At 37.2% G+C, this 21,565-nt stretch overlaps 1 protein-coding gene across 3 annotated transcripts in view; it reads right to left on the reverse strand.

Annotated features, from left to right (window-relative positions):
- Positions 1–21,565, reverse strand: part of cdh4 (cadherin 4, type 1, R-cadherin (retinal)) — a 263,794-nt gene that overhangs the window by 214,998 nt on the left and 27,231 nt on the right. For 2 of the 3 annotated variants that reach the window (XM_016443673.1, XM_016443674.1), the window contains exons 1-2: positions 10,267–10,456; positions 7,854–7,965 (exon numbers count right to left, since the gene is read on the reverse strand). In XM_016443673.1, coding sequence (XP_016299159.1) covers positions 7,854–7,965; positions 10,267–10,332 — 178 coding nt within the window. In that variant the 5' untranslated portion in view covers positions 10,333–10,456. Of the gene's footprint in view, positions 1–7,853; positions 7,966–10,266; positions 10,457–21,565 lie in introns of those variants that run through there. The other variant, XM_016443676.1, reaches the window with a different exon arrangement.

Raw genomic sequence — 21,565 nt, forward strand, 5'->3', positions numbered from 1 at the left:
TCCTACCAACTTCAAGTTAAAAACTTCAGCTGAGTTTCTGCCTTAAATTTCTAAGTGAAAATTAAGTTAGAATTGTATAAATTAAGTTGATGAGTTAAATTAATGCAAAAGCATATGTTGACTTGCTGTTTATATCATTTTTTAAAGTGTATAATGAATGGAAACTGGAGCTTTCAAGACAAAAAAATGACACAAAACAAAAGCACCATAAAAACAGTCCAAATGACTTGACCTCTGCCCTAACTGTCCTTGGCATGTTCATGAGAGAAGTGCCAATGCCCAATCTGAGAGCGAATCATTCGTTTGTGTCAAATGTGTTCAATGAATCTGAAGGAATGAGTCTGAACGATTTGATCACAAGTAAAAAAATTCCTTATATTACCTTCTAGCCATTCTTTGACTTTCTGATCACACAGAAATGTTTTATAGACAGAAGTTGTGCTTTTGGATTAAAGTGTCCTTGCGTATGTGTCATATTTTTCAACCTGATATATAACGAACTGAAATTTATATTTAAAAAAGAAGTATTCACTTCAATATTGCTAATAATGAATGAATCCACATCATTTTTCTTTCAAAAGCAGTGTGCTCAAGGCCTTCCAGCAGAATCACTTCTGCCACCTCGATCTCAGGTTAACGACCTTAAGCACCAAAGCATCTGAATACGTTAGATCAGAACATAACTCTAAGTGACGGGGCCAATGCAAATGAGAAATGCCTTGCTGGCTAATAGTATACATGCAGCCAGCAGTGAAAAGTCTGCCTTTAAGATGAAAATCCAATCTGATTTATATTCAAATAGACAATGAACCATGGTTTCATAAGAAAACTTAATTAAGAACTGCTAGGTGAGCGGCAGAAAGAGAGCATGAGATAGAGAGAGGGATGGGAAGGAAAATAAAGATCCAAGGAAATCAAGATTTATCCCTTTAATATAGACTGATATATTGCGGAACACTAGATGGAAATGCGACGGAAAAATAAATCAGGCATGACACAAACCAAGTCTGTGCATATGGTACACTCTTGAATGCTTGGTCCACTTGAGCTGAGTAGCAGACCTCACTGGTTTCTGTTCAATAACAGCATATAATGCAAGAAAATTTCATCTTTGAGAACAGCACAAATCATGTTATCTTCAACTGCGTAAAATGTAAACATCCTTGAGCATTACAAAACCGATAAATAGAACATTTTTGTTTCATTTGATCATGCTGTTTACGATGAAATCAAATGCTTTAAGTTTTGAAAGCTGTTATTTCACAATATGTGAGCATGAGATGGAAACAGTATGATGAAATGGAAAACTGTTAGGAAATTGAAAAAAGAATTTTCAGTTATAAAATCATTAAAAACAAATATTCATATTTTCCCCATTAATATCATATCAAATACAATTATAAAACACAATACAACACAAGCTGTAAACATGGGTGAAGTTCCTAAGAACAGAATCATAAAACAATAAATCAAGGGATATTAAATGCCAAAGAAAATAAATAGGTCTTAAGAGTGGACTTAAAAAGAGACAAGGTCAGGGCAGTTCTGATGTGAGATGGGAGACTATTCCATAGTTTTGGGCCAACAACAGAGAAAGCACGGTCACCTCTGGTTTTTAGTCTTGTCCTAGGCATTTGCAACTAGGGATATGCCGGTATCAAATTTTCATGTTGCGATTAATTGCTAATGCTTTTATCACGGTATACGGTATTATCACGGTGTTGAGAAAATACCGGCACAAGTCTACTTGCAACATATCAGAATTAGTAGATCTGAGTGATCTCGATGGAGTGTAAGGCTGTAACAGATCAGTCAAGTACTATGGGGCCTGATTGTGAAGTAGGGCTGTCAAAAAAAAATTAGAATTTCAAATATTCGTCGAATTTAAAATAAAAATCCACATTCGAATGCAAAAACGTTACATTCGAATTTTAGGTGTGCTTCAGGCAGCCTTATCAGTGGTGCACGAAATGAGACGACGATGTAAGTGTCATTGTATTTGAATGCTTTTGTTAGCCTATCCAGTTGAACCCACTAGATGCGGCGCTGCTACGTTGTTCATTCAAAATATTGTGGAAAAAGAGAACATCAATGCGGAGATGATGTTGTTTACGTCAAAACCGAAACCAAGCCATTTACACAGAATGCATATTTATCACATTTTCTAGAGGGACATCTATCACCGTTGCACTCGCGTCTCGCACAAGAGAGCCAGATGTTTAGAAAGCTATGTAAAATTAATGTAACTTCAACTTTTTAAAAACATGTCTCAAGACTTTATGGCGGTTTTTCCCCATCCTACTGCATCTCAAGTTTTTAAATGAACAAAGTACTCTTTGTGATTGGTTTTCGGTACTTTGTATTAAACTATACATGCATGCATGCATGACGCTGTTTTGTTTCTAATTGTTTAAGCAACTTTTTTAAATTATATATTTTTTTTAAACATTATGCACTTTTTTCAAAGATAGTTGTGTTATTTTATTATGCTTTGAAGAAACGTGCATAATATTTTGTTCGATGCACCCCATTGTGGCCTCGGGAGAGAAGCCAAAAGCTTTTTTTCCCCCTAACTGAAATTATTCCTTTTAAATTTGAATATAATTCGAATATTGATGATATTTAAGTACAAAATTCGAATTTAGTTTTTCAGCCATTTTGACAGCCCTATTGTCAAGAGATTTAAAAACAAACATTAAAATTTTAAAATCGATTCTATACTTAACTGGCAGCCAATGAAGTGAGATTAAAACCGGTGTAATAGTCTCATATTTACACTTTCCAGTAAGTGCGTTCATAAATGTATTAATAATTTTCAACAACAATAATAAAAATAATAATTTCTTCTTATTATTATGACTAATTTTACTCTTTTAGACTGAATTTAATCCAGCTCATCCAATCAGAATTCAGTCGAAATGTTCCATTTGATAATAAACTCTTAACCCTGTTGTGTTTGTGACTGCAAAGCTACACACAGGGCTCAAGCAGAACCATCCTAATGAGCTTTTGTGAATGTCTGTATCCATGAGAGGTTCCACAGCACGGTGTAAGTATGGAGAGCAATGTGTTTGCTAGATAATGAGGTAAACTTTAAGACACGACTGGAAAGCCGAGAGAGAGCCCGGGAGTCCAAGCGCCAAGCGTCTCCATCTCACAGGTGGAGTCCTAATTCTGGTTTTATTGTGAAACTGCCGTAAGTTGTCTGTGCATTTGGATTTAATGGATGTCCTTGTGGAAGAGGCATATTTTTTAAAGCGAAAGGACATCTGAAGTGGGGCCTTACTATATTTTATTGATGATAAAATGTGGTATATATGTAGAATATCTAAGAAATCCAAGCAGGCACTATATTTTGTGGCACTGCAAATGCCACAAATCTGCCAGAGAAGTCAAATGACTCTGACTGTGCATAAGCACTAGTAATTAAGATGATTAATGGCCGCCTCTGAACTAACGGCAAAGGCGACTGACTTCCATTTCCCACCAGCACTGTGTCGGATATTAAAGGGTTATGCGCTGAGGTTCATCGCTCATGTTCTCTTGAACACATTCTGACAGCATCCTTTCAGACCACCATTTAGGGGTAAGTGCAACTCAAATCAGATTGTTCTTTTGTGTGTGAGTGTGTACCTGTCCTCCCCCCATCTCCATCTCTCTGTCCTTGGCTTCAAAGTGCCTGATCCTGCTCTTAGGCAAGATGATGGTTTACACTACAATGTGCAATCAGCGGAATATCAGTCTCTCAGGTGGGGTCCTGCTCTGAAAAAGGCCCACGCTCAAATGCTCCATTCGTCTTCATGGACAATATACTCTCATAAACGTTTTGTATGTTGTATATGAATCCTTATGTTTTCTTCTTGTAAATCAATACTGATCTGATTGTACTGTAGATTACCGTTCAAAAGTTTTATTTATTATTTTTTTTTTTTTAATACTTCTGACTGGAAAAGATGCATTAAGTTGAGAAAATTAAGAACTTTTTATTTATCAAAAAATGCTGAAATCACAGTTTAAATTGTAATAATTTTTCACAATATTGCTGTTTAACTGTATTTTTTATATATTAAAAAAACACAGCCTTTTGAACAGTATATTAACATCAACATCAAGAGTCTAAAAGTCTAAGACCACTGAAAAAAGGTTTACATTTTTTAAATGTCTAATTTCTAATCGATTTTGTTTTGTTAAAAAAAAGTAAGCTAAACATTGCTATAAATTTACAAAAAAGATAAAAATATGGAGAAATATATTATAAACAAAGTGTACATGTGAAAAATGTACAATATACAAAATATACCTAAATACATTGTACTGTATATTTATACATTCTGTATTTCTTAATATTTTACACATTAAGTCCCTATTAATTCATATTAGTTAATACACTGACTAACAATGATTAACAGTGAGCTATACATTTGTTACAGTATGTATCAACCTTTGTTAATATTAATACAAATACAACAGTTGGTTCATGTTAGCTTATGTTAGCTAACAGTTAGTTCATGTTAGTTAAATAATAAATACAGATACAGCAGTTCATGTTAGCTCGCGTCCAATAAATAATATATACAGATACAACTTTTGATTTAAATAATGTATAAATTAAGCATTTACAAATATTTCTCTCTGTACGTTCATGTTGACTAATGGAGTTAACTAATGTTAACAAATGGAACCTTATTGTAAAGTGTTACCATGACAGCAGCATGTCCACTGGTTCATGACCTGTGACATTTACACACACGATCAAATTTGCATATATCTTTACATATTTCTTGTTTTTACGGACTGTATATAACGCTCTTTTGTTCCTTTAAATTGTTCCAGAGTGGTCTCAAACGTTTGGACCCCACCGTACACGTCAACACAGCAAGACGGGCCGTTTATGCATGAGTTTATATGTCTATAAATGTTTGCATAAATGCAGGAAGACATGACGTAACACAATAAAACCTCATAAAATATCATTTTCTCCTGAGCCAGACCGCCTACCGCAATAACGAGCCACGCTAAATGATCGCAACATCAGTCAACGTTACACGCGGTTCAAAACTTCCCATTTAGAATCCGGAATCCAATCATGTAAAACACAAATGCTTACCATACCTATTTACCGTGGTCATGCGGGTGCCTTTCATATGCTCCTGAGGCCAGCTGAATATGTGACAACCCTGGCATTTATATTTTGTCAGCATTAATGATGAATCTTTTCACATGCTGAGTGAAGATGAATCACGTCTAGCGAGGCAGAGCGCCTGAAGGGACTCACGCTGTCTGTTTTTACTGTGTAAAGATATTAGAAACATTGGATGGTTGAATTATAACCACTCCGGTCGACTTCATTCGAGGGCCTTGTCTTTAATAGGCTCATTATCCATAGAAGTACAATGAAAGTGATCACGAGGATTAGAGCATAATAGGTATAAATGCACCGCTGTTGTCATCATACCCAAACTTTGCTATAATTAAAAGCCCGGCACGAACAAACACCTTTGTAAATGAATAGAAAATAAACACAACAAGCTAGCGGCGTAATTAAACGGAATCAGCAAATTGCATCGCAAGCAGCTGCGAGACCAGCGGACAGCTGGCAGACACCCCGACTGCTCTGGCCATGAAAGAGTAGTCATATCTGATTCTGTTTGGATGGCCAGCCTTTAGAGACCAATGCTAAGCAGTACCTAGAGAACTGAGATGAATCGCTCACTCTCACCCCAGTGCGCCGCAACCATATTAAACAGTTATGGAAGCAACTCAAGCGGAACTTTCTACTCTCGATTCCTCGGCCGAGTTCAACTCTCAGACCACACCGCACTCCTGAGAATTCCCACCTCAGCATTAGCATTCTCGAGGTGTCAGGCCAATGTTTACAATCACGGCTAAATTGACGCTGGATTTTCTCGACTTGATGCTCGCTGGCCCTACTGAGTGCACCGGCTCACCCATTACTCTCCCCTTTGACGGTTCTGGGTTACACAAGACTGTTATCATTAATGTCCCTGTGAGGCGACCCCACTCCCTGATTACTACGGTTCCTCTGAACACATCACCCTTCCCCCAGGCCGGTGACTGTACATTAATCACTCTCTATAAGGGCTCATACTGCAGCCTGACGATATACACCCAAGTGCCAAGTTGTGCTGGGGTAAGCGTGTTTTTAAAATGAAGAGTGCACTATTGGATATTGAAGGAAATGTGGCTGGTGGATATTGTGGGCACAGGCTCGAGAGTGGATCCCAGCAAAATGCTCATATCTAAATCCGCGAGTAAACAAAATGATTGACTCATGCGCAAGCACTTGGACACGCACGCCAACACTCCACCTGCTGTGTAACAAACACATCTGACATGCCAATGACTGACAATGTTCCCTCAACACCCCCACAGGCTGGAATCAAAACAAACAGATCTTAGACGTACTGTAAACGAGGAACGTTTCCAAAAGTATTAAAAATAAAATGTAAATGATAAAACGGATCGCGCAATTACTGCGAAGATTCGATTTCGTGTTCCCGCATCAGCGCAGAAGTTGCAGCCAGATTGAGAACAACAAATAAATCTCCCTCTGCACATCCACGTTTATGTGAATAAAACCATTGATTACTCTGATAACAGTAATACTCAATCAAAGTTTGAATGCGGTGGGAAAAAACTGGTAATACATTGAATCAATATGCCATTTTCTTGTATGATTTGTTTCTGCAAGTCCAATTTCCCCCCACCCCGACATCTTTTCTCCTACCGTAACAGCAAAACAAATTCCATAGATAAAGCATACCCCTGCATAACGCGCGCACACACACACACACACACACACGTACAATGACAATGAAAAGCAACAGAATAAAAGGACGGCTCAAATCTTGCTGAAAAGAAGTGGGAAAGAATAGAGGACATGTATTACACGCAGGACAGAGGGGGAGCGGGGGGGGGGGGGCAAAAGCTTAAAGGGGCAAAAAAAAAAGCTTAAAGCGGCAAAAACACCCAGCAGGAGCCGAACAGAAGATTTAAATGAGGCTTCTGTAGCCAGCCGGGCCACTGAACTATCCATAAAATTCAGATTATGGGTTTCTTTCCTTTTTTTTATTTATTTATGTTTTTAACCATCCAGCAAGGGTTTGTCTGAAAGTCGAAAACTAAAGCTGAATAATATGCATATTGATTGTGATCTGTAGGAGACATTGGTTTTGTGTATTTTATTAATGTAGACGTGTGCCAACTGTAGCTCTCAATGATTAGGAACGTGTATACGCTTTCGACACCCACCAAGAAGGAAGCGTAGTTTCTGGCACAGCGTGGATGTGTTTCTTTAAATGCATCACCTGACGTTTTGCAGACCTTGAAAATGGCATTTGAAAGGCATTGTGTGTTTTAAACGTGTTCTAATTGCATTACTGGTCCTGTGTGTACTATCAACATTCAACACGCTGGTATATCTGCATCACCGCTCTTCCTTTCTAAACCGTTTATTTGTGCTTGTTATTCCGCACTGTGCTTATTTTAAAGCCGGATGAAGCTGGTTTTGGATCACTGTTAACACCTTTTGAGGAATCATACAGTATGCACAACTAGTGTAAATTACTGCATAGGTGAGAGTACCAAAGAATATTCAACAAAATCTTCTGATTACTTAGGAATTATTCTCCATAAATGTGCAATAATGAAGCTAGAATTATTTTTAACATATTACATTTAGCCTACACACAGAGAACGATGGAGAGAAAGTGATGCACGAGCATTTACATTCACCCACAAACCTGTTGCTAAAGCTCCACTGAGATTAACACACACACACACACACACATTTAAACCAGTGCCGAATTGTGCAATGCACTGCAAGCTCTTACCTTTGTGAATGTTCAGGCCTTGCAGCACACCCCTGGGGACAAATACGGTGTAGAAACTCTGGGAGAAACCTGGTCTGCATGGAGCGATGGTCTGAGCGTTCCCGTGACTCCCCTGAGAAAGACAGACATTATTGGCTATGAAGACACAGGAGAGGGGAAGTGGTTAGGCAAATTGATTTGTGACCACAGGGTTGTGGTTCTTATTCAAGGTTATCGAAACCGATATAAATACCTTCAGGAGGCAAACTCACAAAGCAAGGATGCAGTTGTTTTACTATTAGGAATGAATAGACATGTTTAAATACTTAAATACCTTTTTTTTTGTCTTATGTACCCTCCACTCAAGCAACCTAATCAATGTTCCTTTGAACTGGATATAATTTAGCTTTATTATTGATATTACTATTAAGTCACTTTTAATGAATTGTATTATAATGACTTTAGTCTGTCAATATCAGTAATTAATAAAATGAAATAAAATATATGGGATAAAACATATTCTGTTATGAATATCATCAACACAAATGTATAAAATGTTTTTTTCTTTAATTCCTTAAAAAGATTCTGAAAGAAGACTTGAAATTAATCATCAAAATGAGTCATTTTAATTATTATTAAAAAAATTTTAACTTTTAACAATTAAACCATAAACCAAACCGTAAACCAAAATGTGAGTTAATACATCTTTAATAATAAAATTATGAATAAGTCTGTTTTAATAAATTATATTATAATCACTGTAGTCAGTCAATATGAGTAATTAATTTCAGTAGAACAAAATAATATTAAATGATTTAAAGAAAATGCTGGATTAATCTTTAAGATTAGTTGTTTTGTGATTGTTATTACATTATTTAAGCATTTAAAATGTTAAAAAAAAAATCTATTTTGTAGCTCTAACAAAGCAACATCTCAATCTTTCCAAGCACCCACTGAAACCTGCTTAAATAACCTCTGCTGTGCACGTACTCCTGGTTACGAATCACTACTACAGTCCAGTAGAGTATTTGAATATTCAATAGTTCCATGCCAATCAACACATTCTAAATCAAAAGCAGCAAATCTCTGATTCTCTTAATTCACATTCAGAGGCCTGCATTCTTATGCCCTAATGGTGGTTTTAAAGAAATTTACATAAACGAAAACATCAAGAGCTTCTCTAAAAATTTAACAAGAGCTAAACGAGCCTGTTTGATGATTAAAACCAACCGAGGGAGAAAAGGGGGACGCGATGGAAGACAGGAAATGCAGAGTAAAGAAAGTTGTGCTGGAGTTCTGCCATGTAAATCAGTAGAGAAATTGTGCCCATTACAGTGGCATCTATTTTAGAATAGTGACCTAGAGTGTGTGTGAGTGTGTGTGTATGCATCAATGGATAGTGCTCACCATGGAGATTTAGCATAATTAGATGGTGGGTCATATTCAGGTTATGCCAGTCTCAATATAGTGAGTGGGCTTTTCTAAAAGCAATTCACGGTTCAAGCTCAGGCATCGGCTGTGTCTGAACCGAACGAGAGGTTGCCTTAAGAGGTCTCTCCCCCTATATTTTACCATTCTGAAACACAGACAACTATGAACCTGAAAAATCCAGACAACAAAGAGCTGACGCACTAAGCTCTTTCATACGTCCACGAACGGTCTGTGTCAAAGCATCCCTACATATCACATTAGTCAGAGGGCTGTGAGATGGTTACTTTCTAAAGCAGCGCTGCCTCTGCCCACCATGTGAATACAGCTCTATAGCTACATTTCACGCCCAGCTGGATACAGATTTTATTCTGAATGAGTCATCAAAGAGAATGTCAATATCTGCCACAACCAACAGCAATATGTCTTATTTCCAGAACTTATATTTGCTCAACACCCCAGCACTTTCTAGATTTCATTTACTGGTGCGTCTATATGAATGTTTCCTAATTCCACTGACCAAAGCAACCAGTTCTCTAGCATCCAACAAGTTAAATTATTCCTGACGTTCATATTAATGAATATTCCATGAATATTAATAGGAATACAATTAATATGCATATTCACATATTCCTCCAGTAAGGACAGAGCAGCACTATTACTCGCAGACACAACACAGGCATCGCCGCATCCTCTGCAATGTGTGTTAAACGTGCAGCTGCAAGCCACTGCAGCTTCCTGATAGACGAGCAGTGTTCAGCACAAACTGAATTACTTGTTTGGATGTTATTTCAAGGAAAAAAACAACGACTGTTACAGAAGTGCTACGAAAGCAATTTTGCATTTCCAAACAGACAGAGTAAACGCTCGATGCACCACTAGATTATTTTAGTGAGCACGCGTATAAAACGCACAGATACAAGTGCACTGTTCCGCACGGTCTGTCTGAATTCAAGTAGTGTTACTTCCAGAGTGTTTGTAAATAGCCTAAAACATTTAGTCTTACCAAAGAGGCGCCCACAACTAAGGCACACGCCACAAGAATCGCACAGCCGGTTTTCATTTTGGCCATCAGCAGAGGAGGCAGATGTTTGCTATTCACAAACGTGAAGATAATTCCTGTGAGACGTGCTGTCGGTTGCTGGGTTCCGCTGAGCGATGCGAGAGAATATTGTCCCGGTCGGTCTTGTGCCCTACTGCAGCTGGACAGGCGCTGTTCAGCTCAGCACCACGGCTCCGCGCGCGGCGTCACAACTGCTACAACTCCTCCTACCGCAGCGTACTACTTAAAGACACACACTGAGACGCACTACAGCACGCTTGACAGTTAAACAGGCAGGTATTGTGTACATTCTGCATATCTACTTTAGATTAAAATAGTCTACGGATGCAGTCAGGTTGCGAATTAATGGGGAGGGGTTTAATTCATCGGGGTCTGACCACCTTCATTAAGGTTTGTGGGGGTCTTAAAGACACTAATTATTTTTAGATATATAATTATAGCGCAAAAGTTAGATTACAAGCTTTCGCTAAATAGACGCGCGGAAACAGCGTTTGCCTGAGGAGTAACCATAGCAACAGTTCGCTGCTCGAGCGCTTTGCGTTAGGAACTATCGGACAGTGCATCAAAAAAAAAAATACTGTCATTATTTATCACTTCCTTATAGATTTATACATTGCAAACATACCACACAACGCTAGTGTTCTGTTTAAATTGTTTTGAAAAAAAGTTTACACTATACACAACGTCTCAAGAGTATTTTCCTTTTGTTAGAAGTGATCAAAAGTTATTGAACTGTGACCCTGGACCACAAAACAAGTCATAAGGGTCAACTTTTTGAAATTGGGATTTATACATCATCTGAAATCTGGAATCAGTGGGTGCCAAAAATCAAAATACTGAGAAAACTGACTTTAAAGCCGTCCAAATTAAGTCCTTAGCAATGCATATTACTAATCAAAAATTAAGTTGATATATTTACGGTAGGACATTTCCTAAATATCTTCATGGAACATGATCTTTACATAATATCCTAGAGCTTTTTGGCATTTTGTCTAATTTTGACCCATAAAATGTATTGGTTTTGTGGTCCAGGGTCACAATTGTGGAATCTGGCTACTTACGATGTCAGGCAATCAAAACATTTTCAGAATGTTTGGGTGATCAATTATTAAACTAATTTGTTACACTAGCAACATTTGTGTTTTATTTTTTTACTGTTTGAACATTTACCATGGTAACAATTAAAGGGGTCATATGATGCTTTTTTATGCTTTTGTGTATTTGGTGTAACAGAATATGTTGACATGCTTTAATGTTCAAAAAACACATTATTTTTAAAATACTGTACGTTATTGTAGGTCCTCTATGCCCCGCCTCTCTCAAACGCTTCGTTTTCTACAAAGTCCCTCCTTCCGACAAGCGCAGTCTGCTCTGATTGGCCAGCTGACCCAGTGCATTGTGATTGGCCGAACACCGCAAGCACTCGTCGGAAATGTAACGCCCCTTACCATAATCGCAAGCTTCATCTTTCAAAATAAATGTAAAGACAGAGCCCGAAAGGTGAACAGAGTCGCGTGACAGTCACAGTGATGAAGCTGGTATGTGTTTGCATTACACAAGCCACGGTTAAGACAGCTGACTCCACTGTAATGTGACCCTCTCTCTCTCTCTCGCTCTCTTTCTCTCTCGCTCTCTCGTGCGCTCTCTCTCTCCACACAGCGTCTCCCTGACATGGCTGCTTCAACACTAACTGCGGTTACTGAAACCACGCCTTCTTTCTTTGCGTGAACATTTGGGCGGCATTATGCAAATATTTCCACATAGTGAGGTAGATATGTGGGGGCGTGTTAGAATGAGCCGTTTTAGGGGGGCGTGGCAGAGTCTTCACTTTGATAAAGAATATATCTTTAGGTTTTTTTTGTAGAGTAACTTACCCAACACTAATAGTTAGCAACCACTGTTATTTAAAAAAAAAAAAAACATTTAATTAAACACATTGAAAGAAAGATTTCAAAAGCTTCTAACACTGTTAGTGAATCTGCCATTTATAACTGAATTACAGTGGAGGTGCAGCAATAACTGAAGCATTTAATATAAAAGATATACATGGTAAACAACAAATTAATATTTAATAAAAGTTTGAGACATAAAGCGCTGCAAAAAAAAAAAGCACTGAGTTACAGATGTTTAAACACTCTCCAGTCTTCCCTGCCATGGTAAAATTCTTGTAATGGTGCTTCTGACCTGAAGTGTAAACTCTTAACTGGTTCTTTCCATGAATAAATGAGACAGGTTGTCCGTAGGCAAAAATGTCAGTCTTACAGGCTTCATATAACCGACTGCATGCTATAGACTGCAACGCAGGAAGCCATTTCACACTTCACTTATTTATCTGTCTTTTGATCATAGCTGAGTTGGCCACGTAACCTGCTGTGATCAGTTGTAAAAGACCTGTATCCCATCTGACGTAAACTGTTGTAGACAGTGAGAAACAAATATAGCTCTCCAAGTTATTCATAATTTACTTCATTGGTGACAGTCTTTTCGCCCAGAATGAAAGTAATCAAAAGGCCGTCGTCCACATTTTAATGACGCTGACATTTTCTCGCTCATCTGAGTTGGTAGCTCAATTTCCATATCAGAAGGACGACGCCAGTCTGATCCAATCAAAAGAAACATGAGAGAAATGTGAACGTGCTCTTTTATGCCAATTAGAACAGACCAATTAGTTTACCTGACTTTTTGACATTCTTCTGTGCATACTAAATAGGGGATCGGTTTAAGAGGCTCTTTTGGAACAACTTTATTACTCAATTCATTCAATTAAAACAACAAGTATAATAGGTACTGATAGCAAGCACCACTCAACCAAATGTGAATGAATTCTCTGCTTCAAGCTGCAGGAAATTCTACATCCACATGGTGTGCCATGTTTGATTGTATAGACACATCTTTACTCGAAGAAAGAACCACTGTGGACTGATCACAAGTCTCGGAGGAACCAGAGCTGGTTGACTCAAGTTCACGATGTCAAAAACAATGTCAGTTTTGAAATGTCTAAATGTCCACAAAACTATTCGCAAAAAGATGGATATCCAGAAAAGACTTTTATTGTTGAGCTGAATATCAGCACAGCAGGATGTGTTGAATAATTCTGAGTTCAGTGGTTTGCAGAGATTGAAGGTACTCTAGTAGGGCTTCTTTTTTTTTAAGGTGTGTAAATTATTCTACTTGAGTACTGAACATTTGCCTAATAAAAACACCATCTGGGCACTTGAAGTGAATTGGTTTAAGGCTGTGTTAAATTATTAAGCAAATCTCTCGAGATGGGTCTCACTTAACGTTTTTTACAGAAGATGAGAGTTGTGCGCCAAACACTGTAGATATCTTTGAATACTTTGTCACAATTCGAGAGCCACACACTGGTTGTTTTATTTAAATGGCTTTTCTCTGGTTACACTGACATATTTAAAGTAGTTTGACACTAAGCTTTCTCTCACAGCTTTCGCTCAGCTGGTCTGCAGTTTCTTCATTTTTGCTTGTTTGACAGAGGAAGAGACACACTAGACGTTAATACCCATACTTAGCATTCTGCAGTCTGGCTTTGTTCATCCAACCACACTCTCCTTTTAGTCCCTGTATTCCAATGACCTGATCAATGTAATCCAACGAATGAGAAGCATAGCATAAACTGAATGACATTTCCATCCCAACCGAACTGACCTGAACGCCTCAGCTCCGCGTGGACGGCTAGTTTTATAAATAATCCATTATTATATTTAATAATTCATGGCTGTGTAAGTTGTTGGTGTTATCAGCCCTAATGGTTTGAAGACACCTGTATCGCTCTGGCTGCTTGAGGGAGTCCAGGATTGATTGTCCAAGCACTTATTTGAGTGCTCCAAATGCCTCGCGCTGCAATTTGCGGATAGGGCCAATTTTACAACAAGTATGCACAACACAACGCTCGTTCTTGACTGATAATGATGTTGCTATTTTGTATTAAAGGCAGAAACCATGTTTTCAAAACTAGTTTTATGAATAACATCGAGGGTTCACAAATTCGTGGGGTAAAAATGGAAGGGCTGTAATCTAATTTAATTTAAGCATTCACAGTGTTGCGTCAATCCATGGGAAATGTTTACAGCAGACACAGAGCAAAGCACAAACAGGCAAAAGGAAAACATAGACATATAAAGACTAAAAAGTTTCTTCAAAAACAACAGCTTAGAGATAAAAACAGCACTATATTTCATATATTTGAAACGGATGTGATTTCAGTGCATCATATGAAACCTCTCAGGCTGGCACAGTGAAAGCAAACCTCTTCTAAAATACTGAAGGAATTTAAGCTCACTAAACAGCACACTTAAGAAAATTTGTTCTAAACAGTACCAGAAAAGTTATTCAGCTTGTAACAATAGCAGAACCATTTTTGGTCCTAAATAGAACCCTTTTTAGGGTTGCATAAAGAACCATGATTTATTAGTATACAGGATTAGTGTATTTATATAATTAATCTTAGTATCATTTATATTATTTGCATATATTATTTATTCATATTGTTTTTTACCCCTTATCTGCCTAGTTTATATTATCTATATTTTGTTTTCTATACTATTAGGGTTTTACATAAAATCAGCAACAGCATGTTGTGTCAGTTAGGTACTTTTATTTGATTTTTTTATTGACATGTAAAATTATAACAAAAATGACAGTGCTCTAACAACAGTTATTAGTAGAATAAATTAATAAATGACAATTGACATTGAACATGAATAAATACTTAAAGAAGTAAACAAAATAGTAACAGAAAATAGTGTAAATATTGTATTTTCATAACCCACTATGATGCCTTTGAGTCCATCATGTGTATTTTGGTGTGATTGAGTTGCAGTTTCTCTCTGCAGATGATGAGGTTGTAGGAGTTACAATGTGTCTCGTTCCATTTGTTTATGTGAAAAAAAAACTGTTTATGAAGGCCAAAAGTTGCAGTGATACTTACAATGATGTGAATTGGGCCAATTCGTAAAAATGTTAAAATGCACACTTTTTCAATAGTATAGCAACAATACATAAACAACATGGGTGTTTTCTGTGAAAATAATGTTATCTGTGTAAAGCTCAAACAAATTTAACAAAGGCGAGGTCACATTAGTGACATTTCACAGGCAAAAAAACAAAAAAAACAAAGGAAATACGTTGCCCTTATTCCATGGATTCTTATTGAAATGATTTGAAGCTCAAATAATACACAAGCTTTCACAGGGAAAAAAAACAGACTGCAAGTGCTTTTATAAATTATAAGCTTCACATTTCTGTTTAAAAGAAAAAAAAACTGCTTTAAAACTTTCCAAAAAATTGGCCCTTTTCCAATTAAACATTTATTTTGATGGTAATCAGCATAATGCCACAAACACTATCGACTGAGCTTAAGTTGTACTGAACAAAACTATTCCTCTAAAACATCGCAGAGATAATATTTCCACTGCCTATCTACATGCTAGCCGCACAGGGGACGGAGTCATGGAGATATGAAAATTCGGAATCCTTGGATGAAACTTGGAAACCTCTTGACTCCTGGTGCAAAGTTACAGATAAATATTTGTGTGTGTACACTACACAATCCACACAATAAGTCAGAATATAGCGTATAAGCAATTTCATCCATGGATGAAACTTGGAAACCTCTTGACTCCTGGTGCAAAGTTACAGATAAATATTTGTGTGTGTACACTACACAATCCACACAATAAGTCAGAATATAGCAATACTGCAGCATAACGATGTTAGTTTGGTGTGTAGATCCAATCACAAAGGAAAAGAAAGTGAATAAGCAGCTCTTCTCGCACCAGCCACATGCTACAGACAAAAGTTGTCATCCAAGTAAATGCATTTCGTATCACCAGAGACAAATGGAAAGCGGTGTGCTGTCTGTTTCTTCGCGTGACCTTTTGGCTGCAGTTTCGAAACACAATGATTGCTTGATAGGCGTGCAGAGCGAGCGACATTGACAAACGACGGCAGATGTCATTTGTATTTTCATTTGAACCATAAACCTGGAATACACTTTGCTTAATTAACCTCACAGTGGCTGTTCCTCTTGGAGGGCTTCCTATTCACATCTTACCTTAGGGAAGAGGTGCAATCTGCTCCTGTAGATCTTGCATTTCACACACAATTTACAACGATGGAGATGCCGCACGTCACGGCACCACAATGAAATGAACATTATGTTTTCTATCAGTCAAAGGGTCATTAAAGTAATGTAGCTGTTTGGCTATAAAAATGCATTCTTTGATACTAACATCATCAGACAACATTTGCAGAGTGAGGAGTTATGTAACCCGGTGCCTCCGGAATGTGATGTGCAAATGTTGTAACACATTTCAAACTTCTATAGCTGAAGAGCAGTCCTGGTCATTAAGAAGACTTTAAAGAATATCCAGGATCAATGCAAACCCTAAAATGACTGTAAAAAACACTTTAACAACTTTACAGCTCCAACATTACATCAGTTTTAACAGGAGAATGAATGTATTGTAAGTTCATTTATAAAATTATAAGCATCACATTTCTGCTCCAAAAATTGGCCTCACTTCCACTGTAAGAGCCTCAGTGCAACCTCTATTCATGCGAGGGGCAAGTCGAAATTATTTCTTGTGGTAATCAACATTATGCCACAAATACTGTCAAATAAGCTTAACTCGTATTGAACCCAAAATATTAATTTAAAGGGGTCATATGATGCCGTTAAAAAGAACATTATTTGGTGTATTTGGTGTAATGAAATGTGTTTATGCGGTTTAAAGTTAAAAAAACCTCCAAAGAGAAAGGAAAAATTGAAATAGCATCATATGACCCCTTTAAAGCTGCAATGTAATTGAAGAAACAACCGATATTGTGTACTATATTGTAAAGAACATCCAAGTAAAACAGATTACTGAAAAAAAGGAGTGTGGGGACTTGGTTTAATTCATTGATTGTTGATTGGATGGAGGCAAATCTGAATGTGTGTTTGCAGCTGACTGTAAGAAAGGGGCGGGATTTAAGCAGACAAAACAACTGGACAAGATGGGCATATGTCCCCAGTGAGGTCTGTTGTATCGAGGAATAACAGTCTGAAGTCTAAGTAAAAAAATAAATAAAAAATCAATATATAAATAAAAACGTGCAGTGATGAGTAGTTCACAATAAGATCAATAACATGCATTTAAAAATAGATTTCCATTTCATGTCAAAATTAACAGTCCTTGTCAAACTCATTTCCTGCTGCCATGTCGTCTTTAGTTTCAAGGCCTCTCGACCCTGTTGCTTTTTATATTTACTTTCTCATCAATTTAATGCAGCTTTTATTTTTTGTTTGGTTTGTTCCCTGCTTCACTGATAGATCTCTTCAGGCAAACAAACAATACAGCTTGCCCAGCAACTTCACCACAGCATCAAGAGGATAAAACTTTTCCCACTTCACCATCATATCAGCACAATGCCTTGCCATCCCAAGCAATAATATAAACAACAGTGTTGTTGTTGTTTTTTTAATGCTCACGCTGAAAAATGTTTTGCTCATTTTGAGTAAAATGCTAATGCAGCATTCTAAAGGAATGCATTCTAAATCACTTCTGTGCGCCTTTTTGGAGGTGGCGGGGGATAAATTAATAATAAATGGCATCTCGGGAGGGGTTTCGGGGAGAACGTTTTGCTGTTCAATAATGGCAACCTCACAAGTTCTTGTGTTTCAACAAAAATGCAATAATGTGCAAAAGTGTTGTTTGAATAATGCAGAGGCTGCATGCATAAATAGTACATTAGAACTGATTTAATTATGCCACGGAGAAAGCCTAGTTTGGTATTAAACAAACAAACGCAAGAAAGCAGAATGAGCCAACCCTGTGGCGCTGTGATCACCCAACTCCCGTACTGGTTCAAAAGTTCGTTGTCTGAATCAGGCAGTCATACATCTATTTTGTTTTTCTTTCAGTAGGGTACCAGTAGCAGCAACAGTCCTGGATCTCTACTGTAGGTAAAATAAGACATGAACAAGAAAAACTACACTAAAAAATGCTGGGTTAAAAACAGCCCAACTTGGGTTATTTGGCAACCCAGTGCTGGGTAAATATTGGGTTATTTTGACCCAGCTGGTTGGGTTAAATGTTTTCACCCAACATGCTGGGTTGTTTTATTTAACTATTGTTTAAAAATTACTATATTGCTGGCTTAAAATAGGCTGGAAATTAAAAATCACACACAGAATTACTTGAGGCAAGAGCAATAATCAAAAGATGAACATTTATTAATAAGCAAGAACACCCATAGACAAAAATATAAGACAAATTACATTTATTTATTTTATAATATTTGGGTGAATGCAGCATAATTTACAATGTTACATACATTTAAAGTCATTTAAAAAGCATTATAGAAATAAAAACTGTGACATTTAAAAGAAGCATTTTGATTTAAGTGTATTCAACCATTATCTCTAATCCCTTTTCTCCGAAATAGCGCTAATTCTTGTGCCGGTGGGTCGCTGAAATCTGAGCCGGTGATGAGCTGCTGTTCACCGGGGGAACTGCGAACCTCAGACCGCGGCCTCACGTCTCACTCATAGCTGAGAAATGCCGTGACTGACTCCATAACCTGCCCATAAACAAACAGTACTTGCGATTAGAGAACATGTTAACATTAAATTAAATTATATTCAATTTTATATTGAATAAAATCAGTTTGTTATGCAAGGCAAGGCGTTTCCATCATTCGAAACGACCACTGCTGATGCATTTTGCTGATACATACATCCTTGTATGTAGCTTTGCATAAATTAATATAATTTGCAGCACAGTAAAGACTTCATAAATGAAATAAAATGTTTACAAACCTTTATTTTGCTGAAGAAATGCACCAAATCGGCAGCGGTGGCACTAAGAAACACTCTCTCCTGTAGAGGACGCAAAAAGCCTACGCACTCACTGAGTTGAATTAACCACGCGCTGGGTTGTTTCGTCGGAGGGAGGGGAGGGGTGTATAGTTTCTTGATTGACCCAGCCACTAACCCAACAGCTGGGTAACACAAAAACCACCCACCAGGTTCAACCTAGAAGAAATCTTGAACCCAGCATTTGGGTTAAAAAAAAATAACCCAGCATTTTAGAGCAAAAAAACAACAACAAAAACTACCCAGCACCTGGGTAAAAATATTTAAAAAAAAACAACCCAATAAAATGACCCATCAGGCTGAACCCAGCATTTGGGTTAAAAAAAAATAACCCAGCATTTTAGACTGCACACCTGCACCATCAAAAAATAGGTGTTGGCAGAAACGAAGTGAAGACCCAATCTACCTGGAGCCCGTGGCTAGCATTACACCACACCTTTGAAAGTGATATTTCGCCATTATCGTGGAAACCTGCCCTGAGAACAAAACGGGCCTTGTTCAGAGTTTCATAACTCTGGCTACAGAACACTCCACTTCTGCACCTTGTGAAAGAAACAAAGCAACAGCTACACCACAGAAAATCAGAAATGTAAAGGTGCGCTCAATAAGTTATACTGACTTTTCATCACCTAAGTTTGTTATTTTCATGGGTTCCCAATGCTTTATTGGACAGGACAGTAGAGAAATGACAGGAAATTATCAGTTGGATAAACACATTATTATTATTATTGTTGTTATTATTATTAAAATTATTAACTCACGTCATGTGATCTCAACAAACAACTTTTCCTAGAACAGGGCTTTTCAAACTTTTTGATGCCACAGATCCCAAAATATGATGGTCGCCAATATATTTTTATAAAAACCTGGGCCCGTATTCACAAAACATCTTAAGGCTAAAAGTAGCTCATAGCTCGCCGATTTAGGAGAAAATCTTAAAGATAATGGGCGTGTCAGTCCTAAATTTAGGACTCCTAACTTTTTGTTCTAAGAGTATTTCACAAAGCGTTTTAGCGCTAAAATTAGCTCCTAAATCTGTGAAACATTAGGAGTAGTGAAGAGGACTCCTAAGCCACTAATACCAAGCCACAAACTATCTTAAAATGGCTGTTGCAGGCAATCTGCAATCTGCCTCGGAACATAAACATTTTAGAAACATTTGAAGATAATGACCTTTTAAAAAGGTATCACCCTTTGGTTTTGGAGGTTACCTCAACTCCTAATATTCCTTTGATTATATCCTTGTTTTCATTAACCAGTTGGGCAAGAAGTAACAGCTGTTCTTTCGTCCAATTTTTATTTTTTATTTTTTATGTTTGCATACTGTCAGCCATGATTATTCTACTCCGTTAATTAAAAGGCTGTTTATATGCATATCCGCTAATTGTTTTTGAGAAGCATACATATAAAAGGCTGACAATAAGGTAAACATATACTTGTTTAATTAGTGACACTTATACTGCATTTTAAAGTCTTTATTTGAATGTGGCAATTAACATTTTTTATTTTTTAAACCTTTATTTAAATACGGCAACATAATATTGTGCTCTACAATATTTCCATAAATAAATCTCTGACAGACAATATCAGCCAATCACTGTGTGCATAGTTAGTAAGCATGCTGACATCATCCATAGCAACGAGGTCAACCCCGCCCTTACTCTTAGACTTCTCTCTATTCCTTAGTAAAAGTTTGTCTCAGCAGCTTTGTGAATAGGTTTTAAGAGAAAAACTTTTACTGCTATTTAGGAGAACTCTTAGTGGTAAAATAAAATGTTTTGTGAATACGGGCCCTGATTCATATTGTAAAAAATTAAAATGTTAAAAAAAGTGTCAAATATCATCTTGAAAATATATTAATACATTATTACTAACTACATAAATACTAAGTACATAAACATAAATAATATGAATAAATAATATATATATTAGGGATGGGAAGATTCACTGATTCGCTCGGTGCATCGGCATAAAAAGTTAACGATGCGATGCATCGGTTTAAAAAGTGTGCATCGGATACAAGTTGGCATTTATATCGCGATGCATCGTTTCTGATGTATTTGCATCAGCAAAAACCGATTTATTTATATATAATTACTAGTGGATGCGCTATACTTTTATTGTTTAGAAAGTGACCAATATTTTATATGTAGATTGATTTCTCCTCTCGAAACCGTTTCTCAAGCGCGTTCTTTCATCACCGCTGCTGCTGCATGAATATGACATATCACAACACCACGGAGACCTGAGGAAAAGTGGGGATTAAAGTCCAAAACCTGACCTGAAATAACCTAACAAATCAATCTGGGCTAAAGCGGTTCCATAAATGACAAAATAATTTCACACAATCTCACTAATTTGTGCACG

The sequence above is a fragment of the Sinocyclocheilus anshuiensis genome, unplaced genomic scaffold (assembly GCF_001515605.1).
Source record: "Sinocyclocheilus anshuiensis isolate Anshui unplaced genomic scaffold, SAMN03320099.WGS_v1.1 scaffold51, whole genome shotgun sequence".
Classification (NCBI taxonomy): domain Eukaryota; kingdom Metazoa; phylum Chordata; class Actinopteri; order Cypriniformes; family Cyprinidae; genus Sinocyclocheilus; species Sinocyclocheilus anshuiensis.